Source organism: Strix uralensis, chromosome 4, assembly GCF_047716275.1.
Source record: "Strix uralensis isolate ZFMK-TIS-50842 chromosome 4, bStrUra1, whole genome shotgun sequence".
Lineage (NCBI taxonomy): Eukaryota > Metazoa > Chordata > Aves > Strigiformes > Strigidae > Strix > Strix uralensis.
The window spans coordinates 79,623,433-79,648,782 of NC_133975.1; the positions used below are offsets into that span (position 1 = coordinate 79,623,433).

Sequence of the window (25,350 nt, forward strand, 5' to 3'; positions counted from 1 at the left end):
TGGGGTATGTAATGAGGGGGCTTAGTGGAACATGGTACCTGTTGTAGCACTGCATTATTTTTATGGTCGTTAAGGAATCTTCCATTGCACAGGCAGTATTTTTCCTGTTGCTTTTCAGATATTGAGAGGGGCCAGTTCTTGACTGGTGACTAATCTCAAATGTCGAAGTGACCTTGGTTAAAAAGGGATGAATACATGCAAGTGCTGACTCAGGTTACCATATTCAAGTAATAACCTATGGGCCTTTGCTCTTGATGAAAACAACAGATTTGTGTTCTTAGCTGTCTTACTGCAGCTGTCAGCATCTTTGTTCTTTCTGTGACCAGAAAACAGGTTAAATAAGTCATTAAATAAGGCATAACCTCTGTTTCCAAGGCATGCTTAAGAAATTGATTACAGTTTGAAAAAATACAAAGACATTATAAAATTTCATATAGAAATACTCTGAAACAAGTGTTAATATCCAGATATTCTAATGTCCACTGATTTTAAAATTTTGAATTAAAACCCCTGACTCTTCTCATCCTCTGTTAATAAATTTTTTGATAGTATTGTAAGACTATTTTGTCCTTGTAAAAAGAATGCTTTGCTTCTATGTTTGCAGATGCTGTGAAGCCACCAGTCAGTTCTTTACAGCCATCTGCTGAGTTACCCTTGCCCATCAACACTTCACCGCCTTCCATGCAAGCAGAATCTTCCCTACCTCCTCCTTATCAGCTTATTAACATCCCCCCACTGGAGTCTTCCTCTGGTCAAGAAGATCCTCAAGACTACCTACTGCTAATAAACTGTCAAAGTAAAAAACCTGAACCTATGAGGTAAGTGACAGTTTTTCTTAATAACGCTTATTTGTATTACAGGCCAAGAATGTTTGTGCTAAAAGTACTTTTTTTTATTGCAGAGTCATTGAACGTTTGGATGTACGTAATCTGATTTTCTTTCTATGCTTGAATTTTTGCAGCAATAGTAAGTTGTTTGATCAGCGCTACACCCATATTGTGTTCTTCAAAAGCATGGACAGCAGTTGCCAATGTGAAGTATCAGATAAATGCAGTGATCCAAGCATTTCATTGTAGCTTGGAGTGATGCATGGCACAGAGCAGAGAAATACCCTTTCTTTAGCCACAATTTCGTGTGTTTATTTCAGTCTAGGACTAGAAAAAAATGGAGAAATTTAGCTTTTCTCCTCTCTGGTTATTTGGTGCTCTGGTTTTGCCAGTTATAAAGCTTGCATGGAAGGGACTCAGTAAAACATGCTAATATTTATTATTACCTGCCAGGTTACCACATCACTGAATATAGAATCCTTGAATGGTATTTGTTGACTATTACTATCATGGTTCAGACTCTCAAGCAAGAGTAAAAGGTAATTATTTTATGATAACTAAGAGTGCAGGAGACTTAAACCACTCAATTTCTGTATCCTGAATTTTAACTTTTTCCAAATAACAGATGTTTAAAAACAACCTCAAATAAGCCTTAATTCTTACTGAATAAAGAGTACCCACACAATCAGTTCTCCAGAGAAGTGTGCAATAGGAAATTTTAAGGAAATAATTGAGAACTTCTACCGAATTAAATGTATATTGATTTCTCCAACTGCTACTTGTAACTTAAATAGATGTACAGCTCCTCCTGCATAGGAGGATATGATGTTTATGGGAGCTCCTTGGGAAATATCACTGTGGTTTTTCAGAATGGATCACAGTGGCCATCCCTTGGAGCAGGCTGCCCAGGGACTTAGTGGATTCTCTGTCCTCTGAGATTTAAAAAAATTAAAGAACACAACAAAAACAACCACAAACAACCGAACTTGACTGGACAAGCTCCTAAGGAGCCTCCCCTGACTTTGAAGTTGGGTTTGCTCAGAGTTATTGGAAGAGCTGGACCAGATAATCTCCAGAGGTCCCTTCCAACCTTGAGTATTCTGTGGGAGAATCTTATAAATCTCTCTGGCAAGCTTCTTTTCTGCGGTAATTCAAAATAAAATCTGCAGGGGTATTTCCAGAAAAATAAACAAAACGTCATATTCTTTTTGTGATTGCAGACAAGTACATGGAAGGCTGAGAAAAGCTTCCTTTGAAAGTGTTTTCATGAGTATTTTGCATACTCCCTTAGGGCCATACCTTTTAGTGGTGGTGCCTTCTTCATCAACCCCTTGATGCTCTGCCAGTTTTACCTGTGCCATGTGCTCTCCGCTCCCTTGGCATTTTTATCTTGCTCTGTTGTGCCTGAGGAGTTTCCTGCTCCGTTTACTGATGATTACATGGTAGAAAAGTAACCACCCTTTACAATCTTTCTTATAAAACGGAGGAATGAGCCTACAGTTCCCCCAGAGTATGGAATGTGCAGGTTACAGTCAGCATGGCATGCCCAGAGCCTCCTGCAAGAGAAGGGGAAATGCACTGTCTGCTTTCTCAGTGTTAAAGATTTCAATGTTTAGTGATGTTTAGAAGTTGATGGTGCCCAAGAGGTATGCCACCCTTCCTGCCAGAAACTATCAAAAAATTTGGTACTGCTTCCAGAACGGCTTGGCAGAGAAATCTTGACTTCTCTTTTCAGCATTGTGGCTCATCAGAAATGTGAGTGCCTGTTGGCCTCTGCGAGGGGTGGACACAGGGTCTAACACCACCATATGAATCCTGTTTTTACTAGTGATCATGGTTGAGACTGAGATATAATGACTTTCTGACCTGACTTCCACCATTGTGTGATGTGTGGGTTAAGTAAAGGGAGTAAAGTCTGAGGAGACCATAAAAGGGGGCATGAAATGCATCAAGGTACAGAGTCTATGAATAGCCTGCAGAATTTCTTGAGGAAGACACTGGTGACACAGGAGAGAAGGTATTTGGGTGGTAGGCAAGGCAGAAGGTCCAGTGGAGATAAAATGATGAGGGAACTGAGAAAGAACTCAGCAAAATCTTTGGGAGTGTAGAGAATGTTTAAATGAATGACATTTTTATAGGAGTATTTGAAGACAGTGAAACATTGGCATTGTGATTACTTGGAAATTATATGGGCTTAGAGTATTATATTTAAATTCACTAAATAGCTATCGCCTTTTATTAAGAAGACTGTAATAATGAAAATTCAGAATAATAGTTATGCTGGAGCTCTAGTTCCACCTAAAAGGACTGCTTATGTTACATGTCTGGTACAGTAGGTATTCTGCTGGATTTGGGCCTGAGTGTAAAGGATATAGACCTTTTCCTGCGGAATTAGAGCTTTGTGTCTCCGTGTAGCATGTTAATAAGATGATCAATTAGAGGGCACTCCATGCACTACCCCAATCCACATCCTTACAGGTGAAGAAAAAATTAAATGGCTGCATTAATTTCCTATTAATATCCAGACTTGGAACAATTTACCTGTGTATTCCATGCAATCTTTTTCCTTAGTGTAAAGTGCAAAGCTTAATCGATGTAATTAAATCGGCAGGTATTGTTACTTGAATGGTTTGTTTCTATGATGTTTTCCCTTTAGACTTTAAAGTTGCCAATATGCAGAGGGAACATTTTCTGTTTTAATTTTGCATGGTGCTTTATAGATAATCTGGGAACTACTGAATTTTATTTTAAGGATTTGGGGTTCTTTGCCAGGTGAGGCGGGTAACTGTGAAACACAGAGGAAGTATCCCAGGTGCCTCTTCGAAATTTTTAAGAACTGTGGTGTTTCAAGACTAACAAATAATTTTGAAATGCTTCATTATGGTGTCATGCAACGCACCACATACTGTTTGAGAATATCTTGGATGCAGCACTTCGAGCTGTAATTATTGAGCTGTATTTTGTCTAATAGTTTCATGCTCTGATCACTGTTGACTTGAGAAAGAGCATTGTTCATCTGTACCGTTTAGTAAGAATTTAATGTTCATATTTGACTCCTAAATAAGAAAATGCAACCCAAGACTGTTTCCAAACCCCTTATTGTTCTGGCTCATTCAGTAGGGATATTGAAATACTAAATGCTGTCTTCCTCATCTTTTCTATGTTTATGAACCAGCCAAGGGTCACCCTTTCTCTCAGAAGAAGGGCAGGAATACCTGCTATTAGAAGATTTTGAAAGTAAAAAGATTCCACTGCAGTGAGTGAACAGTAGCCATTCTTGGAACATGTGTGAGAAATTAATCACAGAGTCATTAACTTGCCTGAAAATACTGTTTGTTTGAGATGCGTCTTGCATGGTGTTCTGTGAGTTTTAACAGAAAAACTATGTAATTTTGACTTCCATTTTCTGGAAGTAAAGCTGGTTTATTATTTATTTATTTACCTATCCACATTTTTACTAGGCTTGCTTTTTCTGTCCCAGATTGCTGGCACACAAGAGCAGTTTTGCTGCCACTTTGTTCACAGTATTCTGTTAATCAGTCATATCGATTCCTGAAGCTGGAAAAAGAATCAGCTCAAAAGGATGAGTGGTCAGGCCAGACCGAATACAGCATATTCAAAAATGGCGTGATTACCCTTCAACTAAAATGATTTAAAAACTTTTTTCTGGGTCTCTGTCAGCAAGTAGTTTTTAGTATATGGAGGCAGGCTTTTTATTTGGCTCCCTCTGCCTCAATATCCCAACCTCTTCTCTGTGCATTTTAATGTCCGGTCTCTGTAGATTAGCAGGCTGTACAGTTATCTCTTCTTGAAATGTGGAAAGATGTGTCCAGTCCTAGCACTGAGTAAGGAATAGTTTGGCCACTTAGCGTAATTTGCAGATATGTGATGCCCACATGTGATAACACTGAATTCATGTCACAGTCATCCTCTGTTTATAAATAGTGAGGAGTTTTCATTGTGTTATATCCAACTTTGCCATTATTTTAAACCGAGGTGTAAAAAGCCATTAATACTTACCTTAATCCATTGTTAATGAAATACTTAAGCCAATTGATTTTTTTTTGTTGAGCTGTTCTGAAGTGCATGGGGGAAAAAAAAATGTCAGGTAACTTTTTAAGTGTAGAAGTCATCAAGCATCCTGCATCTGAAATCCTTTTTTTTTTTTTTTTTTTTAAAAAAAAAGGTGGGAGTAAAGTCTGTTCCTGAACGCTAGTCCTAACCTAAATTTCCTTGAGGTAGCATGAATCAGCTATGCCTTGTAGATTTTCAAAATTGTACATGTTGTTCTTATCATGATCAGTGGTTGATACTGACTTTTGAAAACTAGTTAAACTTCAGAGGCTGAATTCCCTGTCTTCGTTTTGGCATAAACCGCTTTCTTGGCCTGTGTTTCAGACTGTCTTCAAACTTTTGGTCTTACAAAATCAGACTGGTTATAACCCATTCATATTTTGAAATCTATTTCAATAGACTAGGAAGTTGATTCCAAAAGATTGCTTTTAAAAACGTGAAGTAAATCAGAAATGCCCTCTTATAACAAGAAATGTAAGTTGTTGCCATCAGCTGAGCAAATGACAGGCCTGGCTGCCTTATGTCATGGTTTTTGAAGGTTTTCTGTTTTCACAAGCGCTTGTGGTCAAGAAAGAGGAAACAGCATTCAGTTAGACCCAGGAAAAACTCCTAAATTTAAAAATGATAGCATTTGTTGCTTGCATATGATGGGTAATCGTTAAGCACTGGCATCGTACATGTGCTGTTGTTGCATTTTGAGCTTTGGTTCTATACTCTTGCATGTTTTTGTAAGATAAATGTAGTGTTTGTATTTTATTTCTGTAGCTTTTTTTCATTTTAAAGTATATCCTAGTGAATTGGAACTAATAATTTTGGTTCCACAGTGATTGTAAGTGTCCAGCTTCTCTAGACTGCCCACTTTATTTTTATAGCATATAAAATACAGATCACAATCCTTGCCATACTTGCTCATGTAAAATACACGTGACACTTGCTGGGACCTTGATCTGAATGAATACCACAGGACTAGAAGAGTGCGTTTAGAAAGTGAGGAACTAAATGAATCCTTCAAGTAAAGAGCAAGGGCTGCAACAGGGGCTAAGCTCGAGTATTACTAGTCACACAGTATGTTCACAATTTAACATGCACTGTAACCTCATGTCGTTCCTTCAGTTCTGCGTGCTTTGTTTTTTTGCGAGTGTGTTAAACTTCCAGTGGTTTCTGAAGCTCTGAGGCAAAGGAAGTAAACTTAGCAAACAAGAGATACGTTTTTGATGGTCAGCATCGTAAGGAATATAGGAAGTTTCACTTCCTTGGTTGTGCCAAGGGTAAATACTTAATGAGAACATTATCTTCTCTTTTTTTGGGTCTATTAAACTAAATGCAGGTTAATGTTCAGAGTCACCTAGAAACCAATTCCAACCAGTGAGACAGAACTTAAATCTACGTTTAAAATACTAGCCAGAGCTAGTATAGTTTTTCTAATGAAAAAAACTCACACCAGAAAAACTAAGAACAAGCTAATAGAATAAGGTGATATAATTAAGGCTGGAGAACTCTCATAAGCTGCTCGGACAGATGGAAGATTGTATCTCTGCTATTGAACAGAACAAAAACAAGTTGGATAGGTGAATAACATTTTTCTTGACTGCAGATGTCCAGTCTAAGCTAATCACATCAGTTCCCTTGATAGCTGGCAGAGAGGCACTTCGGGAGTGATTCATCGGGTTTAGATGGATATCTAAGAAGAACAGATTGTGTTTCACACAGTCTCTTTCACCAATGACTGCAGAGGAAACCTAAGTGAATAGCTAAACTGGATTCCTTTCTCCTCAGGTTACCAGAACCCCAGGAGACAAATCCAGCTGTCCCTTAAGAAAGAAAGTTTTGTGTGATCTAAGTGACAAGTTGAAATTTGAACAATAACTTCTGGTTGTGATCACTTTGATGTAGAAAGCCTCTTAAAATGCTTCTTGTGGTAGTCATGCTGTTGATTTTTATGTATTTTATTCCTCAGAAGTTTTGTAAACTGCATGATCCAGTTGCTTAATAGAGATTAGTAAGAGTAGTATAGCAGCTATTCATTGATACACATGCATGCTGAAATATTTACATACATATGTATAAATTAACACAATGGTATGGTACTGTGGTAAGAGGAGATATCGTGGAATGATTGATCAAAGAGTGGATGGCATTAACTCCACCTGTGTTAGTATTTTGCCACTGTCTTGACTTTCATGTAAGCAAGGAGTCAGACTGATAACAGAATTTCTCTGCCTGGAGCAAGGTAACTGGGGAGGCTTACCCCAAAAAAAAAAAAAAGGTTGCAATGTGTTTACTTTCCATGTAAGTTTACTGGTACCAGTTAGTACTAGTATTAATGAGTGCTATTCTCAGAAAAGATGGAAGTTCCAAAGAAATCAAAGTTAAAATACTGTGCAGTTTTATGTAACAACACTGCCTTAACTTGCGTTCAAGACAAAAGCACTCTGTTGCAGATACATCCTATGGATTTTTTTTTTTTTCCCCCAGAGAGCATGCTATCTTCCTCCTATTTCTGTTCTTATCTGTTATTTCTTTCTCCTTATGTATTTCAAACCAGTTTTATATGGTCAGTAGATAACTTTAGGCATGCACTTAAGGGTGTTACAATCAGTCACATTTTTTTCCTCTAATGTTTTTTTCATACTGATTAGAACTAGTAAGTACTGTAAACCCAAGGATTGAGTGTATTATTTTTACCTTTAACAGTGCTGTTAAAGTGCTGTTGGTTTGCAGCATGGGTTTAAAAAAATAAAAAGATTTCCAGTCCCCAAACAAACTCTGCTCCAAGTCAATGTGGTGGAAATCACTTGCTTTGTGAAACATCAACTTGTTGTTTAGCTGCTGCTGAAGCTCCCCACTTGTGTTATCTGTTTGACACGCATGGATTTGTATGTATGTAGTTACTTAGGATATTTCTTATGTACTACCTTTTGTTTAATAATTGAGTTCCTGCATTTCATTTAAAAAAAAGATTGGAAGAGACTGGTAGACTTTTTAGTTGTTTACATTTTAAATATTCTGTTTATTATTTGTAATGCTTGTGTATATGTTCATCAACATTTCAATCTTACAATCTTATGTGTAGATCTCATGCTGACTCGGCAAAATCCAGCTCTTCTGAAACAGACTGCAATGATAACGTGCCCTCCCACAAAAATCCTGCTCCATCAGCGAGCAAGCATGCTGTGAATGGCTTTTTTCAGCAGCAAGGTGTCTATGACTCTCCGCCTTCTCGTACTGGACTGACACTGGCAGACTGCAGCCTTTATAACTTGCCTCGGAGTTACTCGCAGGATGTTTTACCGAAGGCAGCATCTCCATCTGGGACTGATGCAGAAGGAGAGCAACATGTTTTCAATACCCCATCAGCAGTATCTTCATTAGACGCACAGATGAGACACATCTCTATTAGCTATGACATTCCCCCCACACCTGGAGGTACTTACCAGATTCCACGAACTTTTCCAGAGGGAACGTTGTCTCAGACTTCAAAACTGGAGACTATTCCAGATATTCCTCCTCCTCGTCCACCGAAACCTCACCATGCTGCAGATCGATCACCTGTGGAAACATGTAGCATTAGTCGCACTGCTTCAGACACTGATACTAGTTATTGCATCCCTACAGCAGGAATGCCACCCTCACGCAGTAATACCATTTCAACTGTAGATTTGAATATCTTTCGTAAAGGTCAGTATTCCATGTTTTATCCTGCTCTTCGAGAACTTTTGTGTTGAATGATGTAATCTTGTGATGAATGATGTGATATGAATGATACGAATGGACTGAATGATATGAGGGGCGTTTCTAGCCTTTAAAAACAAGTGTGTAGCCCTTCACAAAGCAGGCTGGTCACAATGCTTAAAATACGTAAGAAAGGAAAAAGTGAAGATTATTAAAGGAAACCATCGAAACAGCAAAGCACAGAACATCGATAAGGGATGTATATTGCACTGTAGCATTCAGTCTTAGCTAAAAATATTGATAGTTACTCGTCTTCAGAAAACATCAGGGAAGAACTAATCATCTGGTTTTTTGCTAATAAGCTCGCATAGCTTATTTTTTATATATATAAAAAAATGACAGTTCAATACTGTCATTACCAGTCTGTCCGAACAACCAAAGTAATGTTTAGCGTATAGTGGTCCAAATCTGCAGAAGCTAGAAAGCGTTTCATGAAGGTCATTGGGACTTGGTGTATACCCAGAGCTTTGAGGTCACCCCTGATCTGGTCATTGTTGCCCCAGCCTTTATTTCTCTCCTTATGATAGATACGCATACTGCAGTTTTTAAGTAAAATTAAAGTTGTCCTTATAGTCACCTAAATGTTGGTATTCCAGATGTGCTAGTGCATTTTTTTTACTGGTTTTTCCTTTAGCAGCTTGGGTCTATTTCAAGTCTTAGCAAATCTGGTGGAGCTACTTTTACTCAAAGAATTTGGTGTTTCTTGGGGTTTTTTCTGCCTGTTTTTTTGTTCCTGTTCTTATTCTCTCAGATTTAAAATCAAGAAATGCAGCGCAAGGTAGAGATTGAGAAGCTGATATTTATTGTTACAGAGAACAGTTGTTCTAATCTTGTTAACCATTCTTGGGCTAAGAGTTTCATTTTTTTTTTTTCAGGATCCTGAGGCAGGCGGGCATTACAGTGTTATGTTTAAAGTGAAATTTTAAACTGGTTAGAGTTGATGCTAATGTTAGAGAGGATTTTAAAAGAGAATTATTTGAGTTGGGCTAGGTACAGGATGGGAGGCTGAAATAAGGAAGGGAATGGAAACAGGACTTTTAAGGGAGGCAATATACAGAATGAGTGTGATCATACAGGCGCTCAGATAATATTACCCTGTTTGTCCTTCATTTTGTAGGCTAAGCATAATAATATTGGTGGTTGTTAGTGTTTTAAAATTATGAAGTAACGCTCTGCAAGACTCTTGTTTGCTTCACTTTGCTTATCTTCTCTCATTTTGCTAAGTTTATAAGTGAGTACTCCTTCACTAAAGCTGAGATTGTCAGCCTCAGGAAAAGTAGCCTTTCTGAAAATACTGTTTTAATTTGGTGTTTAATATCAGGAGTGGTTTTTTTCCTCTGAGGTGGAAATCTCAAAAAAAACTACGGAGCTTTTTTTCAGGGCAAGGCGGGGATAAAACCCAGAGTTTGCCCGCAGTTTCTGTCTTGGCATCAGGAGGAGGGGGCACGCCTGTCGCCTGCATGGGTGAGCAGGACATGGGTCACGGGAGCCAGATGTCTCACAAACACCCCTGTCCACCAGAGAAGCATCCGTGAAGCTGAGGACCTTCTTACTGCAGACTACCAAGAGCCAGGACCCTAAAAATGGAGAGCTCTTTGGTTCTGTAGCAGTTTGTTCAAACTGAAGGCCCCCAGAGATCGCACTGGGGAGCTGAGAGCAACAGATTGAATCCTGTTGAATCAGCACTTCCCAAGGGAAGGGTGTTCAGTCAGAAGACCTTTCTCCAGACTCTAAATTACATCAGCTGTTTGTTTATTTTAGAATAGGTTTTTCATGAGGGCCCAGTATTTCAAAACCCACTCTTACACTAAACTCTTACACCTGCCTATTTGAAAGGAAGACTTTGCTGCTTCTTTAAAAGGAAAAATTTCTTTTTCTTACCATGGAAAACTGCCACTATAAGAGCCTCAGGTTGTGACTGATGAGTGCTAAGTTTGTTTGTGAACATAGTCCTCTCAAGTATATAGATAAAATCTATGGGCCACAGCTTCAGGGAGGTGTGTTTGTATGCTCTCAGAAGCAGACATAAATAACAACAGACTCTGGATGCTTGGTGCCAAGTGACAGGAGCAGGGATGATAAATAGCTGCTTTCTCTTCTTGTTTCTTTAGAAATTAGTTCTCAAGACTGTTATGATATTCCACGAACGTTTCCGAATGACAGATCTAATTCATTGGAGGGCTTCCATAACCACTTTGTAAGTATGACTTGATCTGATGAGAGGCGACAGTGACTGTGCTTGAATGCTTTGCTCCCATGTAAAAAAGCAAGCTGTACAGTGTTTGTGATTTTTCTGTTTCAGTAGAATATATTAATCTGAGTAGATTAGGTTAAAAAAACTCATATGATTCACAGCTGATTGCATAACTTATTTTGTTAAAGGAAATATATGTTAATTCTAGAAAAACAGAAGCATGTTGACAGTGGGAAGTGTTTCAAGTGAAGAACTAGATGAAAATTATGTCCCAATGAATCCCAACTCTCCTCCACGACAGCATTCCAGCAGCTTCACTGAACCCATCCAGGAAACAAATTATGTACCAATGACACCAGGCACGTTTGATTTTCCGTTATTTGGAAAGCAAGTCCCTCCTCCTGCTCACATGGGTTTCAGGTCCAGTCCAAAGACCCCTCCCAGACGGTCAGTACCTGTTGCAGAATGTGAGCCACCGCCAGTGGATCGGAACCTCAAACCAGACAGAAAAGGTGAGGAAAATGTCCAATAGAAGTTGATTTTTACCATTTAAGAAAATAACTTAGCTCTCCCAACTTCTGATTAGTGGAAAATTATATTTTTAGAAATTCTAACAAAATATTTTACTATCCTATGAGATAGTGATAGCAAAAAGGAATCCTGGGATTATTTTTAACCGTATTAAAACATCACAATAACAATGCCAAATACAAGCACAGGTTTAAATTTTATTGCTGTAGTTATTCATGAAAAAAATGACACAGAATTGCTAACAGTCAGAAGTGTGAGTTTGAATCCTTATACATAGAAGGCAACTAGCAGACTTGTGATGGAGAGAGTGCACACAAGGCATTGGATAGAATACAAATTCATAGCCATAACAGTGCTTGGTAGAGGAGCAGTACACATTTTCATTGGATGAAATAAAAGTTAAAAATAACTTATTTAACTATTTTAGGTATTTACTTTTGATATAAACATTGTTAGAGAAAATGAATTGTTACAAGAATGAGTTGTATATTGTGCTGCTTTTTAGTCCTTCCCAAAAGTATACAATGGTCTTACAAATTCCTACACAGAATAATGCTTACAAATGTGTTCAAATGAAGGAAGAATTAGATAGAAGAAACAGTGTTTACTACTAAGTAGGTAACATTAAGTCCTCATTTCAGTCTGTAAAAGCAATGAAAACCATTTGATGTTTGAGCTGCTTAATACTTAAGTGTTAGGGGCCACATGGGGCAGTCATGGGAAGATGTTTAACATGTGGGCTGTGAAACTACCATATATATTTTCCTTGGGATCCAAATGGAAGGAGGAAACTGCTAATTCAAGCCAGCTCTTAAGATACGTTTGTTTTATCACAGGAGCTGGGTGCCATGCTTATATGGAAATTTGTATAAACTGTAGTAGGTGAAAATTTCCTTACCTTTATATGTGGTAGAATAAACAGTCATAAAGCAAAAGGAAAACTAGCTTTATGTGGAAACATTTTAAACTGCTGAATGTGAGGAAGATGTCTGTTTTAGGAGTCTGAGGAAACTGCAACAACTTCGAGGACAAAATTGAAAAAAACCCCTGAAATTCTAGAGGGCCCCTTCAAAGCTATCCTGAAAAAATGAATCTCTTGAATCTGGTGTGTACTGGGTTTATTCTTCCTTAAAATAAGGATTATTTGGGTGACCGGTGTTCTTAAGAAACAAAGAAGATGCTACTGTTGTGGTGTCTATAAGAGGTACTTGTATAGAGAATCACTAATAAATAGCTTAGATTTTCCAGTTAATCTAAAATGTTTTGTCAGCCAGCCTATCAGAAATAGAGGTAAATACTTAAGGAACTTACTTCCCTACTACGCAGTTTTTTAGACAAAATAACTAACTTTCTTGTAGAAGTGGGAACTAAAGAATGTTAGGTCAAATGTCTGCACTATTTTGTATTCGAGTAATTGCTATTTTTAAACTATGTACTTGAAAAATTACTTGTTTACATTGAGAATGGCTGACTTCATTTTGGGGAAAACTCGATGTCAAATATTCAGATGATCCAAAATATTTGCTAACTAAACCTTTAAATTAGTATTTTTACCCTAAGTGAAAACAGCCTGTAATTAAGCAAAGTAGATAATATCATTTTGATCTAGATGATCTCAGTGTGAAATGGGAAGTACCATGTCTCATTCTGGCTGTCCATCTTCAGAAAACGAGGCATGGCCTTTTTCAAGACCTTGGCTCTCTGCTATGTCTAGTTGTTTCTGTGTTACTAGACAGTAGTTTTGTTTAGTTCTTAAGAAATACTGGACAGTAACAGATTGATGAAAGCTGATACTGGAAAATATTCTCAAAATAAGCACTGAACTGCTTTAAAATATTTTCCCTGACTGGCCAGTTTGTGTATTTTACTGATAAAATGTTTGACCTTCAAAAGTAGTAAGTTTTGATGTTGAAAAGCTTCTCACTTCTGCTGTTGGCAGTGCAAATCAGTCACACAGATGTCTGCTGGGGCAGCATTGTTGCTCTTGCATCTTCTCTTGTGACTGAATTAGTGTTTTGCCTTCTAGAAATGACATGTAAGACTCCTGCTTTGCTCTTGTCTTCAAATGCTTTACAGCTAGAAAGACCTAGCTAATATCAGGAAAAGGATTTTTAGATGTACTGGCATGCCTCTTAATGAGTGTAGATTGACTGGCTGTATTTTTTGTTTGTAGACTTTTAGAAGCTGTAAAAGAATATGATTATTTAATATAATTTAGAAGATAAAGTAATTATGAAGTAAAACTGTCCCCAAAAGTAAATATTGTATAGTAAATGCTTATGGTTCAAAAAAACATTTGAGTGAGCCAGTGTGTGTGTGTTACTAAGATAAAGCCCTCAGTGATAAATCAGAATCATTACTATTCTTGGTAGCTCAAGATCTTCACAAAGTTTATCAAGCGTACTGCTGCGAGTCTTCCATTGTTGTGAAGAGCAGATACGATGACACATCAGGATGGTAATATATTCCCATTTCAGTAGTTGAGCTCTCGATGCAAATAGCTCCTTCCAGAAATACCTTTGGGAAAACAAAACTGCAGTTGTTTTTGAATTAAAATATGATAGAACTCTTGCTTTAGCGGACTCTTACCTAACTAAAACGAGTGTGTGCTTTATATTCTGCTATGTTGCCTTTTGAGCTTTCAAGTTCTTGTAGCAACTTCTATTATCAGGTTATTCCTGCTAATATAAATGTACTACAATGGTCTGCTACAAATTAGCGCATAGGAAGAAGTATCAGTTTGGGCAGTATGTTCAATAAAATTTGGCAGACACAGAAAGGGAGGAAATAGTACATAAAATAGTTACCTTCTGGTTATTACTATTTTAAATGTTGTGGGTTTTTTAGTGTGCCATTGATTCAAGAATTTCTGTTGAAAACCACTGCTGCTTCTCTAAAAGATGGTATTATTGCAGAGATCAGACGTGTTGGTGATAAGGCCTTCAGTTATATGAGTGCCCATCTCATCTTCTCTCTGAAGAAGCAGCTCTATCCTTTTTTTATTGGTTACAGATGGCTGCAACAATAGTGTTTGCACTGCCTCCATGTAACAATTTCTTTTTGGTAGCTATCCTTGTTATGAGAAATATCACCATCCCCTTTCACGTGAGCATTAGCTCTAGCTCGGTAATTTCTGTGTGGGCCAGGCAAGTTTGTTATGTTCAGTGCTAAAAATGCATTTGACAAATAATGCAGTGAAACTAGCCCATAAAGAATGCACTGCCTTTTGTTGTCAAATCTGTACGCTTAGCATCTTCTCTATTTTTCTTTGGTTTAAGGGCTTACTGCTTACAGGCAGTATAGTTTGACAAGGGTGGAAGATGGAGGGCTCGGTGATGGCAGTGGCCGTTCTGTTGCATATAGCCTGCTCTCCCCTCTGCTGTTTCTGTTTTGTAAACCTGAGATGAAGCACATACTCAAGTTACTTCTGATTCTGCTGTCTTTGAAGAATAATGTGTCAGGCAGCAAGGATCTGGCAATCTGTCTGTCAGCAGCAGTGACTGTAATGTCTGTGTCTTCACAGCTCTGATATAAGCACCTGATGTTCGGTTAACTTACTAAATTGTTAAAATCCTCCAAATTTTTAAGAATAGAATGCGTAAAAGTAGCAACTGTGACAGAGGACTGAGTTATGAAAAATCAATAACATGGGTAAACTAAATGTAGGTAATAAATAGGTCTAAAATTCACTAAAGTATGTGCATGTTCTTCCGAGGAGGGTATTTGCGCAGCCCTGCTGTGAGAGCCTGAGGCTCTTTAGTCTTCCTGCCTGAAGGAGTAGCCTGGGCCAGGAGCCATGGTGAGCTGTGAGATACACTGTGTCTGTCTTCCACTGGTTTCTAGAAGAGCTTCGTTCTAGAAAACGGGTTAAAAAATAACTACTTTTTTTAAAAAAAGTAAATATATAGCCTTGAGATTACACTACATTTTCATGTAGTTTCATTTTTCTAGCTCACAGCTGCTTCTTTAAGTGCGGGGAGCTTCCAGTAGTTTCTGGAAGTCTTGAAAGTAATATCAAAACATGGTGTTGGCTTCCTGCCCCAATAACTTGAATCAAAGTGCTTTACTATTTCTTTAGAGAAGCATACCAAAAGGTAAGTGATATATTGCTTGGGACAAAATGGAGAGCATTTGCCCAGGTGCTTTTCTGCATTCACCTGTATTTGAATGACAAAAATAATATCTTTTTTAATTTTTCAGGGTGCTATTTCTTTGATTATAAAGAACCATTATCTATATTGATTTTGTTTCTGCTTTTTGGCTGCTTTAGCTTGCCACAGTTGCATGTAGCTGTGATGCAAAATTAGAAGCATTGTTGCTAGCAAAAGGCTTCAAGCAGAAGAAATATTGCATTCATCCATGCAGTTGGGTCTTATTCCCTGAATTGTTCAAAGACTGTGACTGGTTCTGCCACAGAGCGATTAGGTGACATTTGTTTTGATGGTCGCATGTTCCTTCCTCAAAATACTATTTATCCAAGAAGGAGTGGTAGAATTAAAGGTGCCCAAATGCAGTGAAGCAAAGACTCCCTAGACAGCTAAGGCAGCAAAGAACTGCCAAGTTCTCTTCTGTTCCACTTCGTGCTTTCCCTGGGGCTCTTCAAAATATCTGAAAAGGGTTGTGATACGAGGCAGTGGATCCTGTGATCTCCATCCTGTTGACAGCTTGCAGGACTCTAGTGAACATTTTGCTGCTCCACAGGGAACCGCTCTGTAGCAAGGCAGGTCCAGGGTGGCTGTGCTGGCAGTCCACAAGAATGTTTTAAGGCCTGACAGAGGTCTGTGAGTCTAGACGATCTTAATCTTCAGTACAAACGTGATGTAAGTCAGATCAAGGCAAGTGCATTGTTGAAAATAAAAGGGGTAGGGTGTGAACTGGTTTTTATAGGTCAGGCAGCAGCATTTGAGAGATGAGAGGTGTCTGAGCCTCTGCACATGATAATGACCCCCTACTGCCCCATGATTTATTTCCAGGGATAGGAAGGAAGACTTTTGAGACCAAACAACTCCAAAGTAAGATTTATGGGGTTTTAAAGTACTCATTTAGGAGCTCGCTAGAAGGACTCCTTATAGCTATGTAACATTTAGAGTGTGTGTGTACATCTCAGCTGTAAAGTTTGAAGCTCGTAAGAAATGTGTGCTTGCCATCTCGAGTGACAAAACATAGTTTTTCAATATCTGAATCAAACAGTTAAGTCAATGATGGAATTGGTGATGGAGGAATTTATTTCTTCAAACTCTTGGTTTGATGCCCTACATACTGTAACTTGGTAACTTCTCTTTTCTGAGGGGCAGCATGTCTCTGTACCAAAGTAGGTTTTTCAAGGTTCTGAAAAGAAATATATGAACCGTGGGAATATGTCTGAATTAACAATTCACAACCATGATAGAATGAAAAAGTTAAATCTCATTCATATAAATACAGTGTAACACTACCATTTTTGGTAATGTTCTGGGTCCATAGTACTTAAAAACACTTTACGAGAGTGTTCAGTTTAGCACAGATCCTAGTCCAGGGTCATGGGAGCTGTGATAGTACAATGCACTCAGGATCACTAAGGAGAATGCTGACAGAGACAGTAAAAAACTTGGGATTCTCAGCCTGCAACATGGTACTGGACTTGGCTCCGTTTGTCTTGAATAGCAATTGTATTTGCCCGAATACTGTTAGAAGTTAATTGCATTCAAGACTATTTTAAACAAGATTTTCAGTCCTAGTTTCGGGTTGGATTGCACAGATTATTTTGCTAATGACAAAAATAACCAATAGCTAGTGTAGTGCATTTTCACCTTTATGTTTTTTACAGAAGACTTCTCTTTCAACAAAAGTATATCCACATTTAGTCTGAGATGCTTCATGCAAGTTGAGTCCATATGATTGCCTTTAAAAGAGACTGCTGCTTGGCCCTGGTAATTTTCAGCCCAGCAAGTGGTAAACTAGGATTTAGAGACAGCGGGTGATGCACCCATTTCTTTTCATGCCAACAAAATACCCAGTTGCACGTTGAAAACAACAAAACAAACAAACAAAAGAAACCAAGGGAGAGGAAAAAAATTCTCATAGAGTTGGGACTTGAGATTGTTTTAAAAATGGTAAAAATTTTATCTGGTTGTTTTTTCTCATGGATTTTTCTCATTTAAGATGTTACAAGACATAATTTGTGTGGTTAAGCCGCAAATATGTGGACTGCTTATAAAAATATGGCTGTATCTTTGCCATGACTACTCATGAGCATCTCCCAAACAGATGAACTTTATAGAAAATTCCGATTTTCTTTATTTAAGAGCATAGGCCTGCTTTGAAGAGGTAATTGTGTACAGAGCTTTCATGTGGCAGGAAGCATCTGCCACATTCTGGCCCCCATAGGACCCACTGTGATGCTCTGGATGACCGGCATAATCACTCGTTGTTGTAGTGTAGTATGATGCTATAAAAATCCCAAGCAAAATAGGTGGTCGTTAAGGAAATTAAGAACCCTCATTAATCATGAAGTTAGTTATAAATAGCCTAGTGAACGGTTCCCTTGTTAAATATTTACGTGTTTGAGCGTCTGAGTTGGACAATGTGAGCATATTGCACATCCTGATATAGCAGGAGCACCACATAATCCTGAAATAAAACTTCAGAGAAACACTTAAGGCATTTGTGACAACAGGAGCTGACATTTATTTTAAAATAATAATAATTAGAATTGGCAACACTGCAGTGTTCTACACTGTCATGATTGTCTTGCATATTCTTAAATAAAGAATCACTCATTTTCTCAGGCTTTAGGACAAGTAGGCATTGAAAAATTGTGAATGGTGATTTTAATCAGCAACAAGAACTTAACTGAAGATCTGTTGAAAAGGAAACTGTAATTTTCATGATGACTTTTCTGAGCAGAAGTACTCTTCATTTTACTTTTAAGAAATCAATGCGTTTAATCCTTCCATTTACTCTCGGAAGTTACATCTCCTGTTCATTCCATATAGGAATTAAAAAAAAAAATAAGATTTTGGGGGATGTTTTGGTGCTTCTTCAGAGTTCCTAAAGCAGGCTGAATACAAATTTATTGGGGTTTTTTCCTTCTTTTTTTCCCCACAAGCTCCAAAGACTTTTATTTAGCTGAAAATTACACTTCCTCCATGGCTGTACTAAATTACTTCTACAAGGCTAGTTTTTACTTACTAGCTTTAAATGAAATTTATATAGCTCTTTGCTACGAGACACCAGTCCTTAACTTGCAGCTGTGATTTGCCTTACAAAACTTGAAACAACAAATAACTTCAAGTAAAAGATTTCATTTGGATGGCTGTATCACAGCTGCAAAGGAAGCTATGGTCTACTGAACGTAATGGTTTTAAAAAAATTTAACATCTGAGTTTTCCAAAGACAAACTGCAAGACTGGCTCTGATACTAGCAGTAGAGATGGTAGTGTTGAACTCCAAGGATGCTAGGGAAAGCAGGAAGATGACAACCCAGGTAATAATACTCTATTTTTAATTCCCTCCATACAACTTTTCTTTTCTTTACTGTGTGCTTAATGCCTTTTTAAGGAAACAGTTTTTGATATACCTATTGCTATTGCATTGACTTTTTTAATAGACTTAATGATAGGCTTGATTTTTCCACTGAACAAGTTAGACTGTTAGTTTTTTGTGCTTTGTTTTTTAAAAAAAAAAAAAGGGAAAGTGATCTCAAGTAGTATCCCTTGGACTTAATGAATCTTACTGCAGCTTTAAACTACTAATCAATAAACACACCAGAACATTGTACTTTGGTCTTAAAACACTGTCTTAGTTATTGAATGCTTTTAGTTCATTGTGCTTTGGGGGGTTTTTAAATACAGACATGTAGAGTTACTTGCAAATTAGAGCAGTCAAGTAGTATTTGGATGATTAATAGCTTTGGTATTCTCTGAATAGTTTTTATGGCATTTGGCAAATATTTTATAAATACCAGTGAACTTTAGCTGTCAGATGCAGTTGGACTTCTTTATAATCAGATTTTTTTTCCAATTCATTCTTAATTTCTGGAGCATTCTAAGAACCAGTGCTCTGAGAGAAGTTACTTTGAGAAGATAAAGATGGCTAAGAAAACTGAAGAGCCTCTCTTTAGATGACTGCTTTTTATATTTCTTAATATTGAAATAATAAGTTGATTTCAGCTTGTTTTTACTGTCCTAAAGAGACTAGTTATCCCCATCCATGTGGTATCACTGACCAGAACTAAGCACACAATTGATATTCCTATTTGTTGCTGGATACTAGTATGGAAATGGATGTGAATGTTGTATAACTAAATACATGTTTCTAATTAGAAGTACCTTGGCAGGAAATAGTCTTAATAAAAACAGAGATGAAAAAGCAAATTCAGGATATTTGTAGAGCTCTGTGCTGAAGACCATATACTCGGGAATCAGAGTTCACTGGGGTGAGGAAGAGGAGGATGAGGAAAGGGGGAGGTTATTCTGCAGAATTGAAAACCAAATAATAAACCCTGTGGGAGTAAGACTGTGAGCTTCAGCCTTGTTTTTTAAGGGAAAATTTACAGTGGTTCTGAGCACTGGAATTCTTGGACCTCAGTGCGAATTTCAGTTTCCTTTAATTGCAGAGAAAAGGTGGAAAGATGCGTATTTTTAAATGGAAACAAGAAACTGTTGTTATGTTTCTCTGAAAGTACTTTTGTGGATGCAGGGCACTTATGTGGCTGTTTCTGCCTTTTGCTCTCCCCCTCCTATTCTAAGTAAAGCACTGCTCTAGCATTCCTATGGCTGATCTCCTCATCTCATGAGGATTAGTCCTGTTGGCCAGGAAACGGCATTAAAAGATCACGCATTTCTTAAATTTTATGTCACGTTAGTGGATTTACCTTAAAATTTTAAGCCCTAAATAACTGGTATTTAAATAGAGCGTTGGCCTCTTTCGTGAGGATGTTTGCAATTTCCTGACGTAAAATCCCTTGCCAGCAAGCCATGGAGCAAGCAGCCAGTCAGAAAAGAAGTGTTCTTAACAGAAATCTTGTTTAGTGCTTAGAGCTTCAAGGCGATAGCCTGAAAACAAATGAGGCTCTTCAGTGAGTAGCTTACATCCTCAAAGCCAAAAATGTTAGGACCCACCTACACTGATGCAGGAATTTGCTGCAGTGGGACCCCCTTTTTCCCCCCAATATTATGTTCCAAGTGTTTTATGGAAAACAAAAAGAGAAGAATACATTAGCCGATGGAAAAACCAAAAGGTTTTTCACTTTAAACCATTATTTGAAACAAAAGCAAACATGTGAAATGGACTCTTCTCCTGATGTCTTCTCAGACAAAGGCAGCATTGACACACACCGAAATGCCAGGAGCAGAATTCATGCCATTTGAGTGCACTCTAATGCTAGATCCATAATCACTTGTTCTGCTTGGCAGTTTTTACAAGCATCCATTTGTTAGAAAAATAGACTTCATTAGTGATTTTTTCAGCTCAGAGTGCTCTTGCACAGTATTTGTCTGATAGAACGTGCAGAAGATGAGCTTCTCTCTCCTGGCTGTAGCACTTTGCATTTCACAGGTGGTGACTTGACTGAACAGTGAAAACATCTAATTTTCACTTCTTGTTTGGTTGGTTTCACTTGCCATAACTTATTTGGGGTTTTTTTCCCTTGTAGGTTTGCATCCAGTAGTGTTGCAACACAACTTACTTCCTTTAGAGTTCAAAAATATATATATAAACCCTATATTTTTTTACCCAGATTTATCTTTCCAAGAATAGGCCTGTAAGTTAAAAGCGTTGTCTTATCTGAGTGCCTAAACACTAGATAAACTAATTTTGTCGAGTGCACCCTCAGCAAATTTGCCGACAACACCAAGCTGTGTGGTGCGGTCGACATGCTGGAGGGAAGGGATGTGCCATCCAGAGGGACCTGGACAGGCTGGAGGTGGGCCCGTGCAAACCTCATGGAGTTCAACAAGGCCACGTGCAAGGTCCTGCCCATGGGTCGGGGCAATCCCAAGCACAAATGCAGGCTGGGCAAAGAGTGGATTGAGAGCAGCCCTGAGGAGAAGGACTTGGGGGTATTAGCGGATGGAAAACTGACTGTGAGCCAGCAATGTGTGCTCACAGACCAGAAAGCCAACCGTGTCCTGGGCTGCATCAAGAGAAGTGTGAGCAGCAGGTTGAGGGAGGGGATTCTCCCCCTCTACTCCGCTCTTGTGAGACCCCCCCCCCTCCCCCTGCAGTGCTGTGTCTAGCTCTGGGGGCACCAACATCAGAAGGACACGGACCTGCTCGAGCGGGTCCAGAGGAGGCCACAAAGATGATCAGGGGGCTGGAGCACCTCCCCTGTGAGGACAGGCTGAGAGAGTTGGGGGTGTTCAGCCTGGAGAAGAGAAGGCTCTGGGGAGACCTTATAGCAGCCTCCCAGTACATAAAGGGGCTACAGGAAAGATGGGGAGGGACTCTTTATCAGGGCGTGTAGTGATAGGACAAGGGGTAATGGCTTTAAACTGAAAGAGGGCAGATTTAGATGAGATATAAGGAAGAAACTCTTTCCTGTGACGACGGTGAGGCCCTGGCACAGGTTTCCCAGAGAAGCTGTGGCTGCCCCCTCCCTGGAAGGGTTCAAGGCCAGGTTGGACAGGGCTTTGAGCAACCTGGTCTAGTGGAAGGTGTCCCTGCCCATGGGAGGGGGCATGGGACTAGATGGTCTTTAGGGTCCCTTCCAACCCAAACCAATCTGTGGTTCTATGAAATTTGGGCCTGTGAGCCTAAACCACATGAAATGTGTTCCTCAGTACTGCTGACGTTGGAATGCTGTATGGAACCAGGCTTTCCGTAGAGACCTACTACTGTCCTTCCACCTTCACTGAGCTTCACACCCTGCGACACTTGCATTTAGTGATTATTTCTGAATAGAACAGATGTTGGAGGCCAGTCTGCTGTACAGGTGTGAGGCACTTCATTCTCCGCATTGTATTCAGGTTGCTGCTTCTCAGAAGTACTAGGACGTGCTCTTGGAGAAAATTAGTGAGGTTACTCAGGAATTTCAGTCCCAATACTTAAGTTGTAAAGTTCTAAAAAATACGTAGTTCTCTTCACAGATTTGGCTTCAGATGGTGACAACTGTCAATTTTTAGATAAAGAATGGCACTTCTGAAATTTCGGATGGATTTATTAAAATTATGTCTCTTGAGGGAGTGAGGGATATTATTAAGGACTTTCTGTGCCCTAGCTTGCGTTACTTTATCTTCTTAAATGGGCAAAAACAGGCTGGAGGAATTCTGCACTACAGACACAAATAAGTAACCTCAGTTTTGTGATTGTGATCCCCCCTCTCCTTCTCCTTTGCCTGGTGTCAGGGTCTTTTCTGTTGCACAGAATAAGCCCCTCAACAGAGATTAGGCCTTTTGTTTTTTGTTTTTTAGGGCAGAAAAAATAAACCCTGCACAAACATTTTAATTCTCTGTGACATATTAAACTAGAGGAATTGCATTATCCTGGCTGGTCGGTGGCTGGCTGTTTTGCCACCAAATTTATTTAGGTTGAACAGTCATTCAGCAGGAAGAAATGAAAGCTCAGTGAGTTTATTTTATGCTGGAACATTTTGTATGTTCTTGTCTGATACAGAAGAGAAATTGTAGGGAACTGTCCTTATTTATATAGCTTCTCTGAAAGTGTCAGAATGGTTTATAAGTGCTAAATTAAGTATGAGGCAGGCAGTTACATAATATCCACATTTTTCAAATGGGGATAATCATAGTTCAGGAAGGTTAGCTGCACAAGACCACGTAGCATCATTAACAGGAGTAGAAATAATGAATCATAGCCCTGAGTTCCTTGCGCTTATCTTCTGTATTATGGGCTTCAGGCACTTCAGCCTATGTTTGGCTGTAAGAGCAGAGAGGTTTTAAAGTACACACTGGTTAAATAATTTCATTAATCCTATTACCTCTGCTAGATTTCTCACCGTACTTTCTATCTGTGCTTGTACGTCAATGCGTTGATCGGCATTTTAAATTGAGTTGTATTGGGACAGATGTCTTTTAAATCAGATTATAAAACTGTGGAACACAAAATTAATATGATGAGGTAGTTATATGAAGCATCAAGTTGTTCTTAATAAAAGGTGTTTTAATTTTAACTTCTACATTTGTTCAATTGATTTTAAGATCTTGGTCTTTTTATATAGGCAAGCTTTTATCATAGAGTTGTAGGCAAGGTACTTAATATTGAATCAGCTCAGAATGAGCTATGCCAACATGTTGGGTCGTGCTTTTGACTTAGCTCCAGTCAACAGCATACTTTACAGAAACGCTTTCTGTACCACTTTACAGTCTGGGTCTTTGGTCACCATTGCCCAACTGCTTGGCCTTTTCATTGGCCCTTTGAGCCATTTAAGGGAGCATCTGATTTTTGAAAGAGTGAAAAGAACTGTCTGTGTGAAAATAATTTCATGTACCTTTTCTTTTTAAGGAACCTGCATGGTATCTCAGAAGCACTGTGTAGAAGTTAAGATACAGTAAAAAAAACCTTTCTGTTTACCTTTCTTGTTGTTACTTGATTATTCCCAATACTTCAGTGATAACAGTAATAGAGCACTTCATATGCAAAACCCTTGGGGTAGAGATTTGCAAACTTCTGGTGTTTGTTGCCAAGTTTATTTCTCACAAAGCATTCTCACTCGTTGCTGGTAGTACCAGCCCACATGTGAGTCTGTACCAGACCTGTTCCATTTTGTGCTGTAGGGCAACTTTCTAACATAATCAGACTTAAGCTTTTCATTTGGCTTATTGTAAAGATCTACCTCTCATATGGCTTCTTGGTGTACCGCTTGAAGGCACTCGCCTTTTCTAATATCAACACTTTGTCAGATAGACTTTCATGAAAGGTTAGGGTTGTTATGCATTATTGATCATATTTATTTAAAATAGATGGTGTGACCTGAAACACTCGAGTTTGGTCAAGTTGGCCAAGGACTTCCTTTTTGGGAGAGGGGTTATATTATTGTCTGTAAGGAGCTTATTGACTCTACTGTTCTCTTAGTTTGTACTCTCCACCTTGTTACCAGATTCATCTAGAGTGTTAACGTTGTGTGATAGCATAACATAGGGGAATGTTATGCTAATAGCATGATAGCATAACATATTGGGGAATGATTAGTGCATCTACTGCGCTTGTATATAGGTATATACGATTTTAAAAAGGCTTAGAGGAGGTGATTTTATGACAGGGTCATTTGTGTTGAAGGTTGGGTTGTGTCATGGAGGGGGACAGTATGCAGGCTGGGAGCTTGGAAAGAAAGTCCCCCTGTGTCTGCAAGGTCAGAGGTGGTTTTGGCACAGACAGATAAAGACCTCTGGGGAACAAGTTTAACAAATACAGTGTGGAAAAAGATTCTTGGGGCTTCTCAAGTGGGAGATGCACGGTGGGTAGGAGACGTCCCAAGAGTATCACTATTTGCAGAATAATATTGTGACTAAAGAGGATTTAATTTCTTAACTTGCATCTGAAACTAGCTGTTCCTCAAATATGGAATTTTTTTATGTAATGCAATTTGAAACCAGTTAATAGTAATGATCAGTTACAATATTTGTTGATTCACTTTTTAGCCTTTTTGTACACCTTTTATGCTTGCCTTCAACAAATTACTTGCATGCAGTGTTTTCTTTGTTTCTGGTTTGGTGCTTAAGCCCTTAGTGTGAGACCTAGCTAGACTGTAAAACTCTCCTTCAGCAGCTTGCTTATGCTTGTGGCGTTAACCTTTCTGCAGGGGGTTGTGCTGTTTATTTACAAAATTCCATTTTCCAGTTACAAATAGAATATTATTAAGAGAGTCTTCTTTTTACCAATTAGGTCAAAGTCCTAAAATTTTAAGACCTAAACCACATGGTTTAGAGCGAACTGATTCACAAACCATAGGTGACTTTACTACAAGAAGAAAGGGTATGTACTTTAGCACTGTATGTATATGGAGCTTTATAAAAATAAGTAAAACAAAATTAAGACAACTGTTATTCTAGAATAACT

At 38.6% G+C, this 25,350-nt stretch overlaps 1 protein-coding gene across 5 annotated transcripts in view; it reads left to right on the forward strand.

Annotated features, from left to right (window-relative positions):
- The window catches only part of GAB1 (GRB2 associated binding protein 1), a 101,228-nt gene that overhangs the window by 68,164 nt on the left and 7,714 nt on the right, over positions 1-25,350 (forward strand). For 2 of the 5 annotated variants that reach the window (XM_074867388.1, XM_074867387.1), the window contains exons 3-7: positions 605-818; positions 7,975-8,579; positions 10,745-10,830; positions 11,036-11,339; positions 25,177-25,266. In XM_074867388.1, the coding sequence (XP_074723489.1) occupies positions 605-818; positions 7,975-8,579; positions 10,745-10,830; positions 11,036-11,339; positions 25,177-25,266 (1,299 nt within the window). Of the gene's footprint in view, positions 1-604; positions 819-4,002; positions 4,084-7,974; positions 8,580-10,744; positions 10,831-11,035; positions 11,340-25,176; positions 25,267-25,350 lie in introns of all 5 variants that reach the window. The other 3 variants (XM_074867386.1, XM_074867389.1, XM_074867390.1) reach the window with 3 other exon arrangements.